The sequence below is a fragment of the Poecile atricapillus genome, chromosome 1, assembly GCF_030490865.1.
Source record: "Poecile atricapillus isolate bPoeAtr1 chromosome 1, bPoeAtr1.hap1, whole genome shotgun sequence".
NCBI classification, from domain to species: Eukaryota; Metazoa; Chordata; class Aves; order Passeriformes; family Paridae; genus Poecile; species Poecile atricapillus.
The window spans coordinates 111,908,531-111,925,965 of record NC_081249.1 but is presented as its reverse complement, the minus strand read 5'-3'; the positions used below and the strand labels follow the sequence as shown (position 1 = coordinate 111,925,965).

General features: G+C 40.7%; 1 protein-coding gene across 2 annotated transcripts in view; it reads left to right on the top strand.

Moving 5' to 3' along the window:
• Positions 1-17,435, top strand: part of EPHA6 (EPH receptor A6) — a 372,812-nt gene that overhangs the window by 321,454 nt on the left and 33,923 nt on the right. For both annotated transcript variants that reach the window (XM_058828207.1, XM_058828215.1), the window contains exon 14: positions 10,569-10,778. In XM_058828207.1, the coding sequence (XP_058684190.1) occupies positions 10,569-10,778 (210 nt within the window). The remainder of the gene's footprint in view (positions 1-10,568; positions 10,779-17,435) is intronic.

The window sequence follows — 17,435 nt, the reverse complement described above, 5'->3', positions numbered from 1 at the left end:
ATTTCTTCTACAAAAGTAGTTCCTGTATTTAGCAAAATGTATTTCAAATTGTGTTTTTGTGAAAGAAAAGATAAATTGAAGCATAAATGCCTGGCCTTATGGAAGTGGTTCATTTTTCTCAATCACCTTCAAAAATACTCTGTTATGATTTTTTTGGTTGGTGAAGCGTAGAATATACCCCGTAATTGATTTATAATATTTATGGCTACTTGCATTTAACAAATTGAATTAGAAAACAGTTCACGGGTGAAATGTCCTGGCATTAATTAACCCCCAAAGGTCCTTAGCAAACATTAAAGAAGGGCTACAGAAAATTTGAGTAACATGCTGGCAAAATTGTATTCCATTCTTTTTAGAAAAGCAAATATGAAAGGTTGATCCCCCTCTGTGAGCTAAACTTATCCTAAAATAGTCTCTTTTTTTAACAGAACCCCTGGAAATGCTCCAGAAACCCACTGACCTAAGACCCTCTGTGAATATTCTTAATGTCAAGTATTTCAGATTTGTCTTTAAAAATAAACACCAGCCCTTAGTAGCCCCACTGCCTTCCCGTTCCCATCCTGCAGAATGGTAAATCTGGGCTTGTGGGAAGTCAGGGGCTGTGGGTTTGGGAACTTGTTAGAAAGGGTATCCCAAAGGAGAGACATTCTACAGGGAGCTGTGGAAATACTGGTGTGAAAATGTGGTGATGGTGACTGAAGGCTCTTCTTTGGTAGCAGGAAGAAGGAACTGGTTGGATAAAAAAAGTGAATAAGCAGGAGGGGAAAGCAGCCAACACTTCAGAAAGATTTACATGAGAGGGGAGAAAGTCATGCAGGCAGTATTTTTGAGAAGAGGGGACCCACAAGAGAAGAGCATTTGGAGCAAGGGATACAGCCCTGAGAGGACAGCAGAGCCATTGTCACAGATACCTCTAGACCCTGATTCTCTTTACCTTTTGGTTTTGATTATTCCATAGTAATTTTTCTCCAACATTTCTTTGTTGTCCTCATCAACTCTCCCAAATAATTTTTTTATTTTCCATTGTCAAGACACATGACAGACATCTGTCATGTTGTCAGAAACATACCAGCAGTTTCCCATGAGAATTTGCTGATTTCTCAAAATCAAGTTATTTTTATGCAGCATTCGATCTCATCCATGTCTTGGATGTTTAGTTTTTACAAATTATTCCCCTTTCCTTTCTGGCTCTTCTCTCTCTCCATCTGCAGCACAGGAATTGCTCCTGTTCTGAGTACCTGCAGCTGCCCTGCTCTGTAATTTTTCAGTAGTGCCTCAGGAAGATTTGTCTGGGTCCGAAACATTGTTCTGTGCATGTGTGTGTGTGTAATTTCATAGAAGAGAACAGAACCAAGTCCTGAAATAATTGAGAGAGAATTACCTTTCTCTGAACTGCTCTGGTATCTATATTCCAGGTTTATTTCACATGCATTCATGTATCAGAGCCGTTACTATTTATTAGGATACTTTAATAGAAACTGGCATCAGCAGAATTATGATGTTACTGTGGAGCAACGCTTCTCACATTGCATTGGATATATTTGGAAGCAGAACTGCTGGGGGGAAATGTGAGCTAATAATTTCTGCAGCTGTTTTTCATGTATATTATTTTAATTCACACATCAGATATGGGTTATTCTTCTAAAATGCTTTTTAAATGTACTTTAGATAATATTCAACATCCCAAAGCACTGTAGATATATGTCAGCATTTCTGTTTATAATTAGCAGAGCAAATGGCTGCAAAGTAACCTACTTTAAAAGAAATCCAGCTGCTTCATTAATAATAGTTGTTTCCTGCAGATATAAGTCCACATTTTTAAAAGCTTTTGTGAAGATACAAAGAAGCAGAGAGGCTTTATCTTCAGCAATCCTAATGAAAGGCGTTCAGTGACTATAACAAATGTTGTGGGATTTGGAAGGGCTTATCACATAGTCTGTCTTTCTTATTATTTAAAGGAATCAATTGTTCCAGTGCAAAGTGTTTTCACACAGAGGAGAAAAAAGTCCATTTCTCACCATAAGAAATATTTCCCCATGTACCACAACCAGCAAAAATTCCCCAGCACATCCCTCCATCTGTCTTTCTCCAAAAACCTGCAAAAATGGGTCAGTCTTAAAAATTCAAAGGGAGATTCTGTGGTGAACCATGTGAGGGTATTCCAGAGGAAGAATTCCATTTGTCATCTCCCTCCTCAGATCCCTGGTGGGATATTTGCTTTCATCCAGGTTGTGCCACCTGAATCAGAACCCTCCCCCCCACCCTCTAAACTCTCACCTCTAAAATCTAAATAGCCTTCACTTCCTCACTTTACAGACAGCAGTGTCCACTTTCTGTTATTTGTATGGATTTAACAGCAAGCTCAGCTGAATTATGTCTTCCCCACCCCACAGAGTATCCTGTATGCCGGCTGCTAACTTTGAGGTTTTGGGTAAAAAACATTGGCACGGACTTGCAATACGAAACTGCTTCAGAGATACTCTAGTGGGAAGGCATCAGCTAATTAGAACCAATTTTGTAAGATGATGGTAATTAATTTCAGTGATTGTGCATCATCAGACATCCTAAATTGCTGGATACATTTGACACTGAATTTTCCTCAGAAATACTGCATTATTTCTGCAATTATATAAAACTCATTTAGAAAAGATGAAACTTGGTTTTTTGTAGTATTGTTTGGGAGTTTTTTATCGTATAAGATTGAGACATGTAGGTTAATCACCCCACAAAAATATACCTGAAATTCTCCATTAATGAGGCAGTTGTCTGACCAGAAATGAAGTTCTTGTGGCTTCATTTCTGGTAAGACTTGGAGAGATTTCTCTGAAAAAGGATGTGGGTTTCTAGCTAAGTACTTCCTCAGGGGCTAGAAGACTCTTCCAGTATTACACCAACAGATTCCAGGCAGAGGAAGTCTGTGCTTGGAAAGAAAGTGGCTAGCCCTTGGGAATTGAGGAGACCCAGGTAAAATTTCCTGTTAGCAGCTTCACACAGACTTTGGATGGGACACATTGTTGTTACATTTTAGTCACCTGCCCGTGTCATGGAGATCTCAGCAATCACTTATTCTGCAGGCATATGAGGCAAACAATAAAGGCAAGAAGGGTTGAAAGGGCAGCTCTCTGTATTGATAGAAAGATGTTAGTGATTAAACAGGGTAGCTGCAATCAGATGTGTTTGATTGGGCTTGTGGATGCAGGCTGCACAAGAGACAACAAAAAAAAGACACCGGGGAGAGATGCATAACAACCACAAGCTAGAGAAAAACAGCTGAAAACCAAGAAAGCCTTTTCAGCAAGCTGTTTGGTGGTTTGCCCTGCTGTGGGTTGGAGATGTCTGTTGGACCCAAGTCTATGAGATGATTGCAATTATTCCTATAAAAGTCCTTTTCCCGAGGCTGGATCTTTTACCCCAACACACTGTCCCCCACTCAGCCCACAGATTCACAGATGGGGCTGTTCAGATTAAAATCTCATCTGCTCCATTTTGTTTTCACAGCTCCATCCAAGGGGTCATTCTTGGCTAAAATAATTGGATTTAGCATCACATTGAGAGGAACAGGGTGATTAGGAGGTGAGGTGGCTTCTTTGGAAGAATGATCCCTGGAGAGCTCTGTGCTGGCTGTGGTCTGTGCTCACCTCCTCGTGCATCAGGATTTAAACACAGGAAAAGAACAGGTCTGGAAGCTGCCTTTTGGAGGAGGTCTGTGTTTGGCTACACAGAATCACATTAAATCAACCAAAATCAACTGAAATCAACATTAAATCACCTGAAAAATAAACTGAACTTCTTATATACTGAACTTCTTTCAGTACTATTCTGCAGCTTCAGGCTACCAGAGGTTTGTTCCAGCTCAGTGTCCAAGGTGTGCTGAATAGGCAGAGATATTTAGGTTTGGAAGATGCTCCAGTCTTCCCCAGTTTTGCAAATCTCAGAGCTGTAAAAGGGAGGGATGCATTTACCTGGGGTAATCGCTGCATCACCTTGCTTTCTTTATTGTTATTTGCTGTTGTAATTCTCCTCTTCCTACCCAAAAGCTGGCGTTGATGTATTTCCATTCACTTCAGAAAATTAAAATACTTGTGGAAAAACGTTAGATTTATATACAGGCAAGCATAGTAAGTGAAAAGGCTGCCACACATACTTTTTTTCTTTCAAAGGGTCTATAAGAAATATACTTAATTGCCTTACAGCACCAACTGCAGCAGATTGTACAGCAAATGAAACCCTGGAATTCAGCTTCAAGTTTTAATCCCTCCAGGCTGGCCTAGCAGAGGCTAAGATAAGTGTTACTAGATGGAGAAAATATTGTGATATATTCCTCTTTCTTGGAGTAATCGTTATGAAGTTATTCTCAGAGCAGTTTTGCCATCACACTCATCCATTTTTCAGCTACAGTTTAGATGCTGAGGCAGACACATTTAGCAAGTTTGGGGGAAAAGGAGAGAAGACAAAAATGAACACTTGCAGCAGATTCTGCAGCACAGTGTTGTAAAATGTGTGTTGTAGATCCATCTAACATGGCCTCACTAGACAGACTAAGCTGTGGAGAAGAGAATCCAGGTGGCCTTTTCTAAGTTTAATGGTTCCTGCTATTATTTATCTGCATTCAGAGAAGCAGCATCTTTGGAGCTCATAACTAATATTCCCTCTTTTGCTTTCCCATGCAGCATTCATGTGCACTTCAATTTATTAGAGGCATGTTCCTTTCCTGGCAGGATAAAGGTGGGATTTTGCTTTCAAAAATCAGTCTGTAAAAAAGCAAACATGCACTGGAAACCTGGAAACTGCTGATACCAATTTATTTTTTTTTTTAAATCAAAATCAGATTGTGCAATTAGAAAGTGAATTTGAAAGAATGCATTCCCTTAACAATGAAATTGTAAGCAGCACGTATTTAAGTGATCCAAGATTTCACTGAGAATCTGTCACTGATGCTACAGAGCCAGCATTTGTTCTCAAGCAATGTTTTATCCTCCTAAATGATGTGTAAAACATCATTTTTACATGATGCTGTAAAGATCATGTAAATGCTGCTGTGAGAAGTTCATTTAGAAATGCCGGGCATTTTTAATAATGTAGATATTGTTGCTTAGACATTTAATACCATAGATATTCTTAGTAGCAAGCAGCAAGAAATTGTTTACAAACTGTCTTGTATTTGAAGGCAAAAAGAATTTGAAAGGTAATGTGGACTCTCTCAGTGTGCTCTTTGTGAATTTGTCGAGAATGAGAAATCAGAAGATCAGAACAGAGCCAGTGTCTTTTAAGTGAAGGTATTTTGAATGTCTTTTGAAAGAGAGGAAAAAAGAAGCCAAGAAATTACAGGCCAATCAGCTTAATGTCAACTGCTGTAAGATTTCTGAAACAAATTATCAAACCAAGTGTAAGCATCTTAAAGATAACTGTGAGATAAGTGCGAGCCAACACGGATTTGTCAAGAACTAAGTCCGTCAAACAGATCTGGTTTCCTTTTGTAGCAGGGCTCAGGCCTTGTGGCTGTGGGAGAAGCAGCTGATCTTGTAAACTTTAGCTTCAGGAAGGCTTTAAAACTCTCTCACATGAGATCCTGGTGAGCAGCCAGAAAAATACGGTCTTCATGAAATTTCTGCTGCATTGGCTACATCCTGTGTGGAGGGAATGGAATTTGGATGGGAAGAAGTATGGGGTAGGGCTGTTCTGCACTCTGAGTAGGATCACTCATTAGCATACAAAATAAATTAAAGTAATTATATTAAATTGAATTAAATGGAATCTATTAATAATAATCAAGACTGCATGGAACTCTGTCAACAGTTGAATGAAGAAGAAGTTATCAGCTGACCCCATTTAGTAGCAAAAATATAAACGTCAGTGTGATTCACGTGCTAGTTTGAAGCATGAGTTACACTTCCAAGAAATACCAAGCTTCAACTTGAATTTTGGGAGATTTAACTTGACAAAGTTCTACCATTTACTTTGCACAGTAAAGCTGTGACAATAAATGCATAGCAAAACCTGCATCTTTCACCCAGTGACCATTAGGAACTGTCAGTGGTGAATATGATCTAAGTTAGACACAAACACACCATTTTTAGTTCTGTTATCCATCTAAAATGAGATCTAAATAATCTGCAGGAAAATTTTGAGACCTGCACAGAAGATAAAGGCCTAGAAGTGTTCTGAATCACCTGGCAAATAAATAAGTGGGTTTTGGAATAAATGGAACTCCAGAAGAAATACAGAAAAATCCAATGGCCATGCCTCCAAAAGGTTACTGGGGAGTGAAATGGAAAAAACCTTCTGAAGAACAAAAATTCCATGGGCTTGTTGAAAAGCACTGAACTGGGCACTGGAGCTGAAAACTGGAGGGCAAAAGGCAATGAGAGAAACTCTGGATATCCTCCTTCATCCTCTAGAGTTACTGAACCTCTTCAGCAGCTCATTATGTGTTAGTGTTCATGAAAAGTCTGTAACACAAGGAGAATATTTCACTTACATAAGGTTCTCAAAAGTAAACTGTAGCTGAATAAAAATCATTGTTCAGGGCATCTGTACAGGCTGCATAAATGCAAGAACAACTACTCAGATACTGCCTCTATACCCAGCTGTTGAGAAAAGTTTATTTAGCAAAGCCATCAAGGCTTGATTAAAATTTAATGGAATGATAGGGTAAATGTGGTGAGTCCACTGAGGTCTGAATTGCTGCCAGTATTGATTAACACCCTTAACAGCCCAGTGGGAATCCTATCAAAAACATATTTCAAATCCAAGCTATAGGAATCAGAATAAAGCCCTGGGTAACAACCATCCTATCAGTCAGATAAGTGTTTTATTTCCCTGTATGCCAAGTGAATGAAACAAGGGAGTGGAAAGTTGCCAAAGGATTGTACCTGGGGGCTAAAAAAATGCTGAAAATATGAGGCCAGATTCTACCTGCTAAAATTTCATCAACCTAGCTGAACTTTCCAAAGGTTAAATATAGCTCACAGTCCGTATCCTGATCAGCTTAGATCAAAAAAAAAAAATTGATGTATTGAAAAATAACAATTTATAGATTGTAAGGGGATACAGCTGGCATGGAAAATGATGCAGAAATGATTACAAAGAGACTTGATTGAGAAAAACTGTTCTGCTGACAGTAAAAATGTAGTTGGTCCAACTGCAAGGCTGGCAGTGAAAAAATATAAAACCAAACATGAGAAAAGAGAGAGCAGAACAGATGCTGTAGAAGATTCTGAGAAATATACAGAGGGAGAAGGAGAGTGGAATAAAATTGCAGCTGGTACATTAGCAGGTCTGTCATTTCTTTAATAGTGAAGATAAGAAGCTTTAAATTCTTATGTCGAGGCAGAAGCCCAAAAAAAAAACTTGAAAGAAGGACAGAGAGAATGGCAAAAGCATGAGATTGTTTTAAACTCAGGCATTACAGCTGTCCTGGTAAGGCAAGTATTGAGACTTGGAAAGAGCAGACAAAAGGTTATGTTTTATGAAAAACCAGCCAAGCATGGTCTAGATTTGAAAGAGCAGAAATTAAAAAAGGAAGGAATGAATGCTTGCAATCCAAGACGAGAAAAGGTTAAGGGAGGTGCTACAGATGACTCTGAGGTTTGTTGAAAAAATTGAGCTGTTAAGGCGGATTAGGAAGAGGTAAAATCTAGAGGTTTGAGGGGTTGGTAATTTTGGTGCTTTTTTGTGGGGGTAGAGAAGGGCTTGAATGGTCATTTTGCAATAAATCAGGTGCTGGCACTTTGTTCCAAATCTTAATTCTACTGAATTTAGCTGAATAGCTGAAAAATGTAATCCGTACATGGTAAGTGTGAAGAATATTAACTGTTGGCAGCCAGCTTCGTAATTTTTTAATCAATTGAACAATTAGAATTAGTAAATAAAGGCAAACCCAGAAATCCTATGTGGCCTCAATACAAAAATATTGGCCAGAATTCCTGTCCCTCCTTTACAGGAAGCAGCTTCAAGTAGTTAAGAATATAATCTTTTGTCTGTCTTTGCTTAACTGCTGGATGGAATGAGTTTATTTAAAACCTCTCTGACTGGTGGTTTGGGACTCATTAAAGTCGTGTCTTGGTCCTCACCTGAGTGTCCCCTTCAGAGCCAGCTGCTCATAGGTGGCCTTGATGGTGACAAGCAGAGTGTGGCTTGGGCAGAGCTGCCTCCACTTGGGTGTGGAGATTTTAGAGACAGAAAAGCTTTATTGTCCTGACATAAGGCACTGACACATTCAAGGGGAAGAAATTGTTCTAAATCAGTTGTAAATAGCTGTTTTCAAAGAAGCCTCATTAAATGTGCTTTCTTGGGAGGTGGCTGTGGTGCTTGGCCTCTTAAATACAAGTGTTGCTGAGAAGTAGAGTAAGACAGTGAGGTAGTCTAGCTGACAAGGTGTGTTGGTATCTTCCTTTTACCATTTTCTTTCTGATTTTTGTCATAGTCTTTAAATGTTCATATCCTGACTAGCTGGATATAGGCCCCAAATCATTGAATCATTATGGGAATGCTGAAATACTGACCAGGGATAAAGCTAAACATAGTTCAGCCTGTTGCTTTGCTGAATCTAATGCGTTTGCTGAACTTCCTGTAAGCTTCTCCCCTGCAAAAATCATCTTGCTTAAATGCATGAGCTAAGCAATAGAAGTGTCCTGAATGCTGATCAGAACTTGTCTCTAACCCAGTGCTAAAAGTGTTGAAAGAGAAAATGAAAAGTTAACTTGTTTGCAGGAGTTGTTTTTGTTTGGCTGTTCCTGCTAACATAAAAATCCTGGGTCACTGAATAATCCATGAGAAGCTAAATGTCTGCCAGTTGAGGTCACAAAAATACTCCTGCAAGCAGTCTGCTGTGAATGGTAGATAGGGCAGGCCTGAATAAGGCAAAGAGCCTGCAATCACATTCCTGTGCAGCTCCCCACTGCCATAATTCAGGAGCTGTTTGATGCAGGACATAAAGAAGTGTGAACTTGGATGCTGCAGATGGAGAAACTGAGGCCCAACAAGGCTGCCCAGATGGGAAGGTACATTTAATGGCATAACTCTTATTTACATGTTCAACTCCAATAGATTTCAGAAGGTGTTGAGCAGTTTAATGCATTCGTGGGTCTGAGCTTAACCTTAATCAGCCAGGAAGATTTTTGCAAAGCTACATGACCCCTGAATTCCACCCCAAATCTTCTTCTTAATCTAGTGTTCAGAAAGTAGGTGTTAGGTGCACGAGCAGTATGAACTAAAGCCCCAAACTTTTGACAGGTTATTTTGGGATTTTTTTTTTTTTAACAAACAAACTCTTTTCCAAAAAATACCATAAAAGTGAGTTAACTGTGATAAACGGGCCAGGAGACCAGCTCCTTTTAAAAAGGCCTTTATTAAACAGGACAGCTCTGGGGTGGGGGCCCGAGGGGTCGCGCACACCGCCACTGCTCCCACTTGGACACCGCAGAAGAGGAGGATCCGTGCAGCTTTGTCACTAGGGCAGAGCTGGGCCTTCCTTCCTCACGGGAGTCCCCGGGAAGACTCGTTCTCTTGGCCTCGTAGCCTAGGGTGTCATCCCAGTCGAGTCCCCTCGTGGTTATGTCGGCCTCTGGAGGGAAGTCAGGGGACTCCTCTGGGTCTTCCTTGTTAGATGGTACTGGTTTTATTCCTTCCCTTTTGTGTGGCTCGTTGTCTCGGGGTTTTTTCCAGTCTGGGTGCGTCCCATGAGTCTCTGGTCTCTCTCTCGTTTACATGAAAGTCCTTATGTCATCCTCCTCCTCAGGGCCCAACTGAACAATGTACAGCAACTTGGGGCAGGGGTACAATGTTGCCATGTGGGAGTCTAGGAGCAGTGGGGGCAGGGCCTGGCTGAACACGGAACAAGAAACACAGGGTACAGCAACTTGGGAGAGGGGGCAGGGCCTGGCTGAACACGGAACAAGAAACACAGGGTACAGCAACTTGGGACAGGGGTACAAGGTAAGTAAACCTGGGACAGGGGTACAAGGTAAGTAAACCTGGGACAGGGGTACAAGGTAAGTAAACCTGGGACAGGGGTACAAGGTAAGTAAACCTGGGACAGGGGTACAAGGTAAGTAAACCTGGGACAGGGGTACAAGGTAAGTAAACCTGGGACAGGGGTACAAGGTAAGTAAGGGGTTTACAAACAGTAATATGGTAACAATATTCGAATTATTCTTAACATTAACAGCAGTACCTCAATGCATACAATCAAAGCTGAGACAATAAAAAGAGGCTTCTTTGTTTCCTGAGGCCATGGAATAATCAGTGAAGAGTCTTGTGTCCTTTCTTGTTCTTGTACTAAAAATATTGTTGGGGGAATATCTTCATGGTAACCAAGTATGAAAGCAATTAAATCTTGTCAGTAGGAAGATTGTGAAATGTGTGAAAATGTGGAGGAAGGGGGGATAAGCTGCACAATGAGAGATATGATGGGATACACTGCCAAGCAACTTAAGTCCTTGGAAAAACAATCTTGTAAGTGGGCAGCTTTGCTGGATGGGTGACAGAAGTATTTTAAATAAGAGCTGTGGTTGATATCACTGGAATGAAATAAATGGGAACTAGCTGTGTTGTTTCTTGCCTTGCAGAAGCACGATGGGCACTTCACAGTGATCCAGCTGGTTGGAATGCTGCGGGGGATTGCCTCTGGCATGAAGTACCTGTCGGACATGGGCTACGTGCACCGGGACCTGGCAGCGCGGAACATCCTGGTCAACAGCAACCTCATGTGCAAAGTCTCAGATTTTGGCTTGTCACGGGTGCTGGAGGATGACCCCGAAGCCGCCTACACCACAAGTGTGAGTTCTCTTATCTAATTTGAACAGCTGATTGCCTGGTGCATCTTTTATTCCAGTTTCAGATTTGTGTGTGCCATAGGAAGAGCAGTTGGAATTGGCTTTGTTCCCTTCTCAGCCATGTGATTCAGTAAACACACTGGCAGTGCTAAGGGAAGTTGTTTTGATTTTTGGCTAAGGGATGTGTAATAAATTTTGGCAAAAGTTTGTTTTAAGAAAATGTGCAAGTATAAGTGGGAGACCTTTCTCATTCTTCTTTGAGGTTTTGTTGGCTGTGGAGGGTCTTTTCCCATGTTGTTTCCTCTTCTGCCAATTTGTGTTCATTTATAAGGATATATTTGTAAAAGAGAGAGATGGGAGAGGAGAGAATCTTACCAGCTTCACTGTTGGAAGCATGCTGTCAAGCCTTGCATTCATAAATTAGAATTTTAATTTTATTTCACTGAAGTTTACTTTCTAGCAGAGCATGTAGGACCTTCCTTGCATGGTTTTGGTCTCAGTTTATTAATACTTAATTCCTTATGTAATGAAAATAAACTGTTACAATGGCAAATGGGATTTGGGTGAGGGGAGTTGTGGTGGGGTTTTTGGTTTGTGGTGCTGTAAGGGGGTTCCAGTGAAGTGAAAAATTTTTGAACATGAAGAAGTTTGTTCAAATGACAAGTCCCAATACACCATTTTTTCCTGATACCAAATTACATTTCAGTTCCAATTATTATCACAACAGCTAATTACAAGCTGGTTTTTTAGTAACTTTCATATCTATCATTTAAACTAAAACTGTTTTGGAGGCAGAGCGCTTTCTCATTACTACTCTCACAAAATGTGCAGAATTTGTTTATTCCCATGATAGGGCACAGTGACAGAATTGTAATAGAGAAGATAAATGAACATTAAATAATTTATTTCAGCCTTTTTTTTTTCTGTTTCACTTTAAAAGTGATGTATGGCCAAAATAAGGAACTCATCTAATTTCTCTGTACTGCAGGAAGTATTGGTGTGCATCTACTGAATTCAATGCAGATATTGTAATGGGATTATAGATCTTATATATTTATATATGTAGAATAGATATTTACTTTTCATTTAGGCCTAAATAGAGGTGCTCTGATAATTTTGCTGCAACTTCCATTTCATAGAAGTTCTATGCAGAACTGCAAGCTGACTTAGAGGAAAACAAGTCAGTTTGCAAAGTTTTCTATTGGTTTTAATATGCAAGCTGGGGAAAAAAAAGACCCCAGATTTTATTTTATACCAGAGATTTCCTTCATTTGGTTCTCAAAACCTGTTTTGCTTGTATGAGGCTTGAAAGGGAAAAGAAACACTGCTGCAGCTTAACATGAGGGCTGATCCTCACTGATTGCCCATGTGGGGAGCTGAGCTGGCACCAAGTGCCCCAGTGACAGGAGTCCAGTGACAGTCTCAGCTCTGAGCCCAGGCTCATGGGCTCAGCTGGGGACAGGCACTGGGAATGGCCAGGCAGCCCCTCCTCTCCCAGGGAGGCTCAGGAAAGACACCAAATTATAATCAGAGGCTTTCAGCTATTATTTATCCTCTAATTTTCTGCTGGATACTGCCACAGAACAATTAGTTTTACAGAGTAGTTAGTGCCTCGCCTCTTCATCATGGCTAGAGCTGCTTTTAGGAGGTCCTACGTTGTGGAAAAAAACAAGACATATTCCTTTCTTCCTTATCTGTGCTGAAGGACTTCCTTGAAACATAGAACAGGCTGTGTTGAAATGCTCCCTGTTTTCCTGTCAGTTCACACACCCAGCTGTGTAACATGAGGCTGTTGTAGGTGCAGAACTCAGAAGTGCTCAGAGCCACTGCTCCAACCTGCCAAGGCTGCAGCCAGGTGCTGCACTACCAAATGCTGCTGAGCAGGTACCTAGAGCATCCACAGGAGGGGTTTCACAGATGCTGATGGCCAGTGGCAGATCCCTGTGCCAGCCAGGCCTCCAAGGTGAGTCTGTTTCAACCCTGAACCCCCCCAAAGAAGATGAAAAAGCATTGAAACTTAGGTGGGAAAATGGTGTGTACCATTATGACATGAACTAAAAATTTGTAAATGGGAAGAATTCAAAGCGACAGAGACAGGTATAAGGGAAACGAAAAGCATTTCAAATCATTTATTCCTTCAACTGCAGCTTTCCTGTCCTTGCAAGTGGCTCCTCACACACACTGACTGTTTCAGTCACTGTGGCAGAGCCTGCCCAGTTCTTTCTGTCACCTCTGGTCCCTGGGGAGTTCTGAGGGCAGACTGACAGCTGCATGTTCCATGTTCTGTGTTACACTCACTCTGCATGAGCTGGGGATAGCCAGCTTTCTCTGGGATGCTCTTGCCTTCCATGGGCTCCATCCTCAGGGTCTTGTTCCCCTCCAGCAAGTCCAGCAGATTTCTCTGTAGGAACACTCAGCAGGAGGTCAAAAGCCCTGCCAGTTTTCAAAAGGACTCAGCACAGCTCTGACCAAAGTTGGGTGGGGACACAAAGAAGGAAAGATTTGTCACAATGGCTGTGGAGGACTCAGGGAAGGCTTTCATGGTAACAGAAACGTGGATTAGAAGCTCACATTGGGTGCCAAATCCTCTTGGAGCTCTCACTGCCCATCATTTTGGCTCTGACCTTTTTACCCCTCATGAACATCTTCCCAACAGCAGGCCATGTGCATTACCAGAGGATTTTACAGCATCTCTTTAGTTCCATACCGTGTTTTCAACATGTGAAGGTTAAACCCTCTCTTCTCTCAAAGATTCTGGTGCTTTTAGAATTCATGTTTCCTCTCCACAGAGATTTTTATTGATAACAGTACCTGTAACTGCAAGAAACCCATGGAGTGGGTCTGCATATTGAATAGTGGTATTTTTAGCCTCACATCTCCCAGCACAGCACTGTCAGTGCTCAGAGGAAACTGATTCTTTTGTCTTCCCCTTTTTGTCTTAGTCCTGGTGTCAAAAACTGAATGGTACAATTTGTTGTTTTCTTTGGAAATTATCTACAATACACTGTAAACCAAAAATAGACCTGTAGATCTGTGATGCAGTGGTCAATTATTGTGTGAATGTGGTGTTTTTTTGTCTTCCAGCCTATTGAGACAAAGGATGTAAATATGTCTTTGATGAGAGGGTTTTTAGTAAATAAAATATTAATTCCTGTTTGTTACCTGGAATCAAAATATTTACAGCAAGCTTTCATTTTAGAATAGGAAGGAGGAATTAAAAGCCAGGAACGTTTGACGCAAATCTTTGTGTTCCAGATTGATCAGGAAAAGATAAGGCAAACTTTGGGATAATTGAGTACTATGTGGGTTTTGCCTTTGGAGACAAAACTTTCATTTTTAGTAGTGGTTTCCAAGGCAACAGTTAGTCATAAAAAGACACTTCTGTTATATAAACAAGCATTTCTGTCAATACAGAGGACATCTAGGCTCTTGCATCCCTGCTTTTAGATAGACTGTGTTGGATGCTGTAGATTCATTTCATTTAAAACATAGTCAGGGTTCACATGTGTTTCAAAAGGAGCCACGTGGCTCCAGAACAACTCTTTACAGGCAGCAAAATATTTATAATCAGAACAAAATTTGTGGCACTATTGCAGAAAGGACTAAACTGGTATTTCTCTTACAGGTGACAACTTAATAGTCTGCATTAAATCTTATTTTTTATCAAGACAAAAAGCTGTTACAAATGGAATTATATGATAAAGAAATGTATTGTAGATTTCTTTTATCAGCTTTATTTCTGAATCCATTCTGAATTCATTCATTCGGCCTTACTACATGAAATATTTTCTTTTCCCATAATAGTAGTTAGAGAATTGATTTATTGCATTGTATTTCCTGAATCACTTTGTAAACTTTATCATTCTGATTCTTCTCAAGCCAGTTGGGTGAAATACCCCAATCCAGGAAGATCTCAGACTGATTAGATTCATCAGAGGAGCAAAGACTGATGCCAGTAACCTTTATAAATATTAGCAAGTAACAAAACTTTGGGGGGGGATCAGGATGAGGCGTTCATATTTTTTGACTTTGTTATATACACTTTACATTGCAAGACACCTCCAGATTTCCCTGAGTGGTTCCCAAGTAACAGGTTTGGGGAGAGAAGGTTTAATTTGCTGAAAAGTAAAACAAGATGCAAATGATTTTCCAATTAATTTGTGATGTTCAGCAATAGTTTCTGAACAATGTCTGTGCTATTGCAAGCATATTGCCTAGATTTTTACTTTAAGGTTAATCATGGACCGTAAATTGGTTATTGGCAACCATTGAAAAAAAAAGAAGCTGCAAAGGTCTGCATTAACCTGTTTTCTTGAAAACTCATTGGTGACCTAAGGTTGAGCATAAATGGGGTCAGCTCTTTGTGTGTGACATGACATGAAGGGTCTGGAGCACCAGTCTGATGAGGAGGGGCTGAGGGAGCCGGGGGGCTTAGCCTGGAGAAAAGGAGGCTCAGGAGGAACCTTATTGCTCCCTGAAAGGAGCTAGGTGGGGTTCAGCCTCTGCTCCCGGTAATGAGTGACAGAATGAGAGAAAAGTTGCTCCAGGAGAGGTTTAGACTGGATATTAGAAAAATAAAGTATCCTTCCAAGGCTACTGTGTGAGACAATAATATTATTTGCCAGACAAGAGCTACAGACCTCAGTGGGATCCCCAAGGGGCTGGCTTTGGATAGGTCACTTGGTACCATCAGGATTATTGTGTTCTTGTGCAGGAATCCAGCTGCTGGCTGCTGCTGCCAGTCCCCAGACACTGCAGGTCCCTGCTCTTTGCTGGGCACCACCCTGCGAGGGCAAAGGTTTGCTTTCAGCTGCAGTGTAGCAGTAGGAGTTACTCTGGTGGGACTCTGGCACACACATCAGTATTTTGAAGTAGCGAGTTATTATCTCAGAATGTGGGCGGGAAGCAAGTTAACAAGAGCTGTGCTGAGGTGCCCAGCCTGTGCCTGGTGTGAGAATTGCAGTAACTGGTTTTAAAGTGTGTGATGGGATTCCTGTCCTCTGGTGGTGAGATGAGCCACCTTCCCCTGAGTGCCAGCTCCAGCTGGATCCATTCCCTGCTCTCAGAGGATGCCTGGCTTTGGAGACTCTGCATGTGCCCATACTCAAGGACAAGTAGCCAACAGGTGAAGGAATGTCCTGGAAAAAATTGCATATTTGAGCTGTACCAGTGTGAGGTGTGATGACTTTTAATTACCTGCTGTGTGTTTCAAAGTAAGTTTTAAATGTAGTTTAAAACTGAACAATTCAGTGCAGGGTGTGGTGCTTGCCATTTACTTGGGTTGTTTGTAGCGACCCCTGAAGATGAAAATATGTCTGTGACAAAATTTAAACATTTGGAAACATTCATTTTCAACTTCTCTCTTCAGCTTTTATCCAGCTGTGATCCCAAGTTCATCTAAGAGGTTCTCTGGTTTATTTAGCCCTCCTTAAATTTAGTAATAGAAATAAACAGGCTATAAAAGACCACAACAAAGGCAGACCCATAGGAGGAATGTCCCAGGACAGGAATGAAACATAAATATAAAATTAAACTCTCTCCATGTTTTGTCAAACCTTGTACTTCTGTGGGTACTCACTTTCACAGTCATTTGAGTTCTGAGAATGCATACAAAAAAGCATTCAAATTTGCATTTAGATGTGCAGAAATTAAAAAGAATCTTAATGGTTGAATTTAATTATAAAACTTAATCTCATCCCTGCTTTTATCTTCCACACCACTGCAAGTAGGAACTCCAGATATGGGTTTGGCAGAGAAATGCAGTTGGAAATTTGTGTTTCACTTTTTCATTCCCAAAATTATGATGTTGATGAATTCAACACAAGTTTGTCCAAAGATTTTGGCTGTAAAGAAGGTGGTATTTTGTACTTCATACCTAGTGTGGCTTTCAAAGCAACATCCATCATTCATTGTAATCCAATTTCATTTCAAAATACAAAATACATTGTAGTGTAATCAATCTAAAGGATGCTGCCTTCAACAATTTCCAAGCTCTGCCTTTCTTTTGGCTTGGATTTCAGCTTTTTGTCTCTCTGGCTCCTCCCATTTTCATATGAACAAATTTGAGTTTTGAGCTCTACATGTATGTGCTTTTGCTATTTCTCAGGCTGACCCTCTGAACATTTCTCAGTGGTTTTATTGACAAATGTTTCATAGGATTGAGAATGAACTACTTACAGATCTGTAGTGCTGGTGCTCTTGGAGATTTTTGTATCTTAATTATTGATGAATCTGTTTGTGACATTTAACCCTGGAAATGGTTGCATTTTTTCCCCTCAAAGAGAGTCACAAGTGTGAAGTGTGTCTTTGGTGTAAGATTCAAAACTTGCCTGTATTCAATCCATACAAAGAGGCAACATTGCATCTCTGAGCAAATCTTAATAGCTGTGCAAGGACAGAGGAGGTGGAAAAAGTCAAGGCATTGGCAACTAATTCCTGAAGAGTTAAAAGAGGATTATGAATCTCAGAAAGCTACAGGTGGTGTTTTTGAAAAGACGTAGGGCTGGCCAAGGCACCAAAGTTACTGACCTGTCAGCTGGGCATGGAAACCTTGAAAAATGGTCTGTGCACTCTCTTCTCCTTGGAAACCAGCCCAGTAAATGTAAGCAGTACTCTTACATGTATGTGTATACATGCACTGCATACTGTGAGCATTCATTT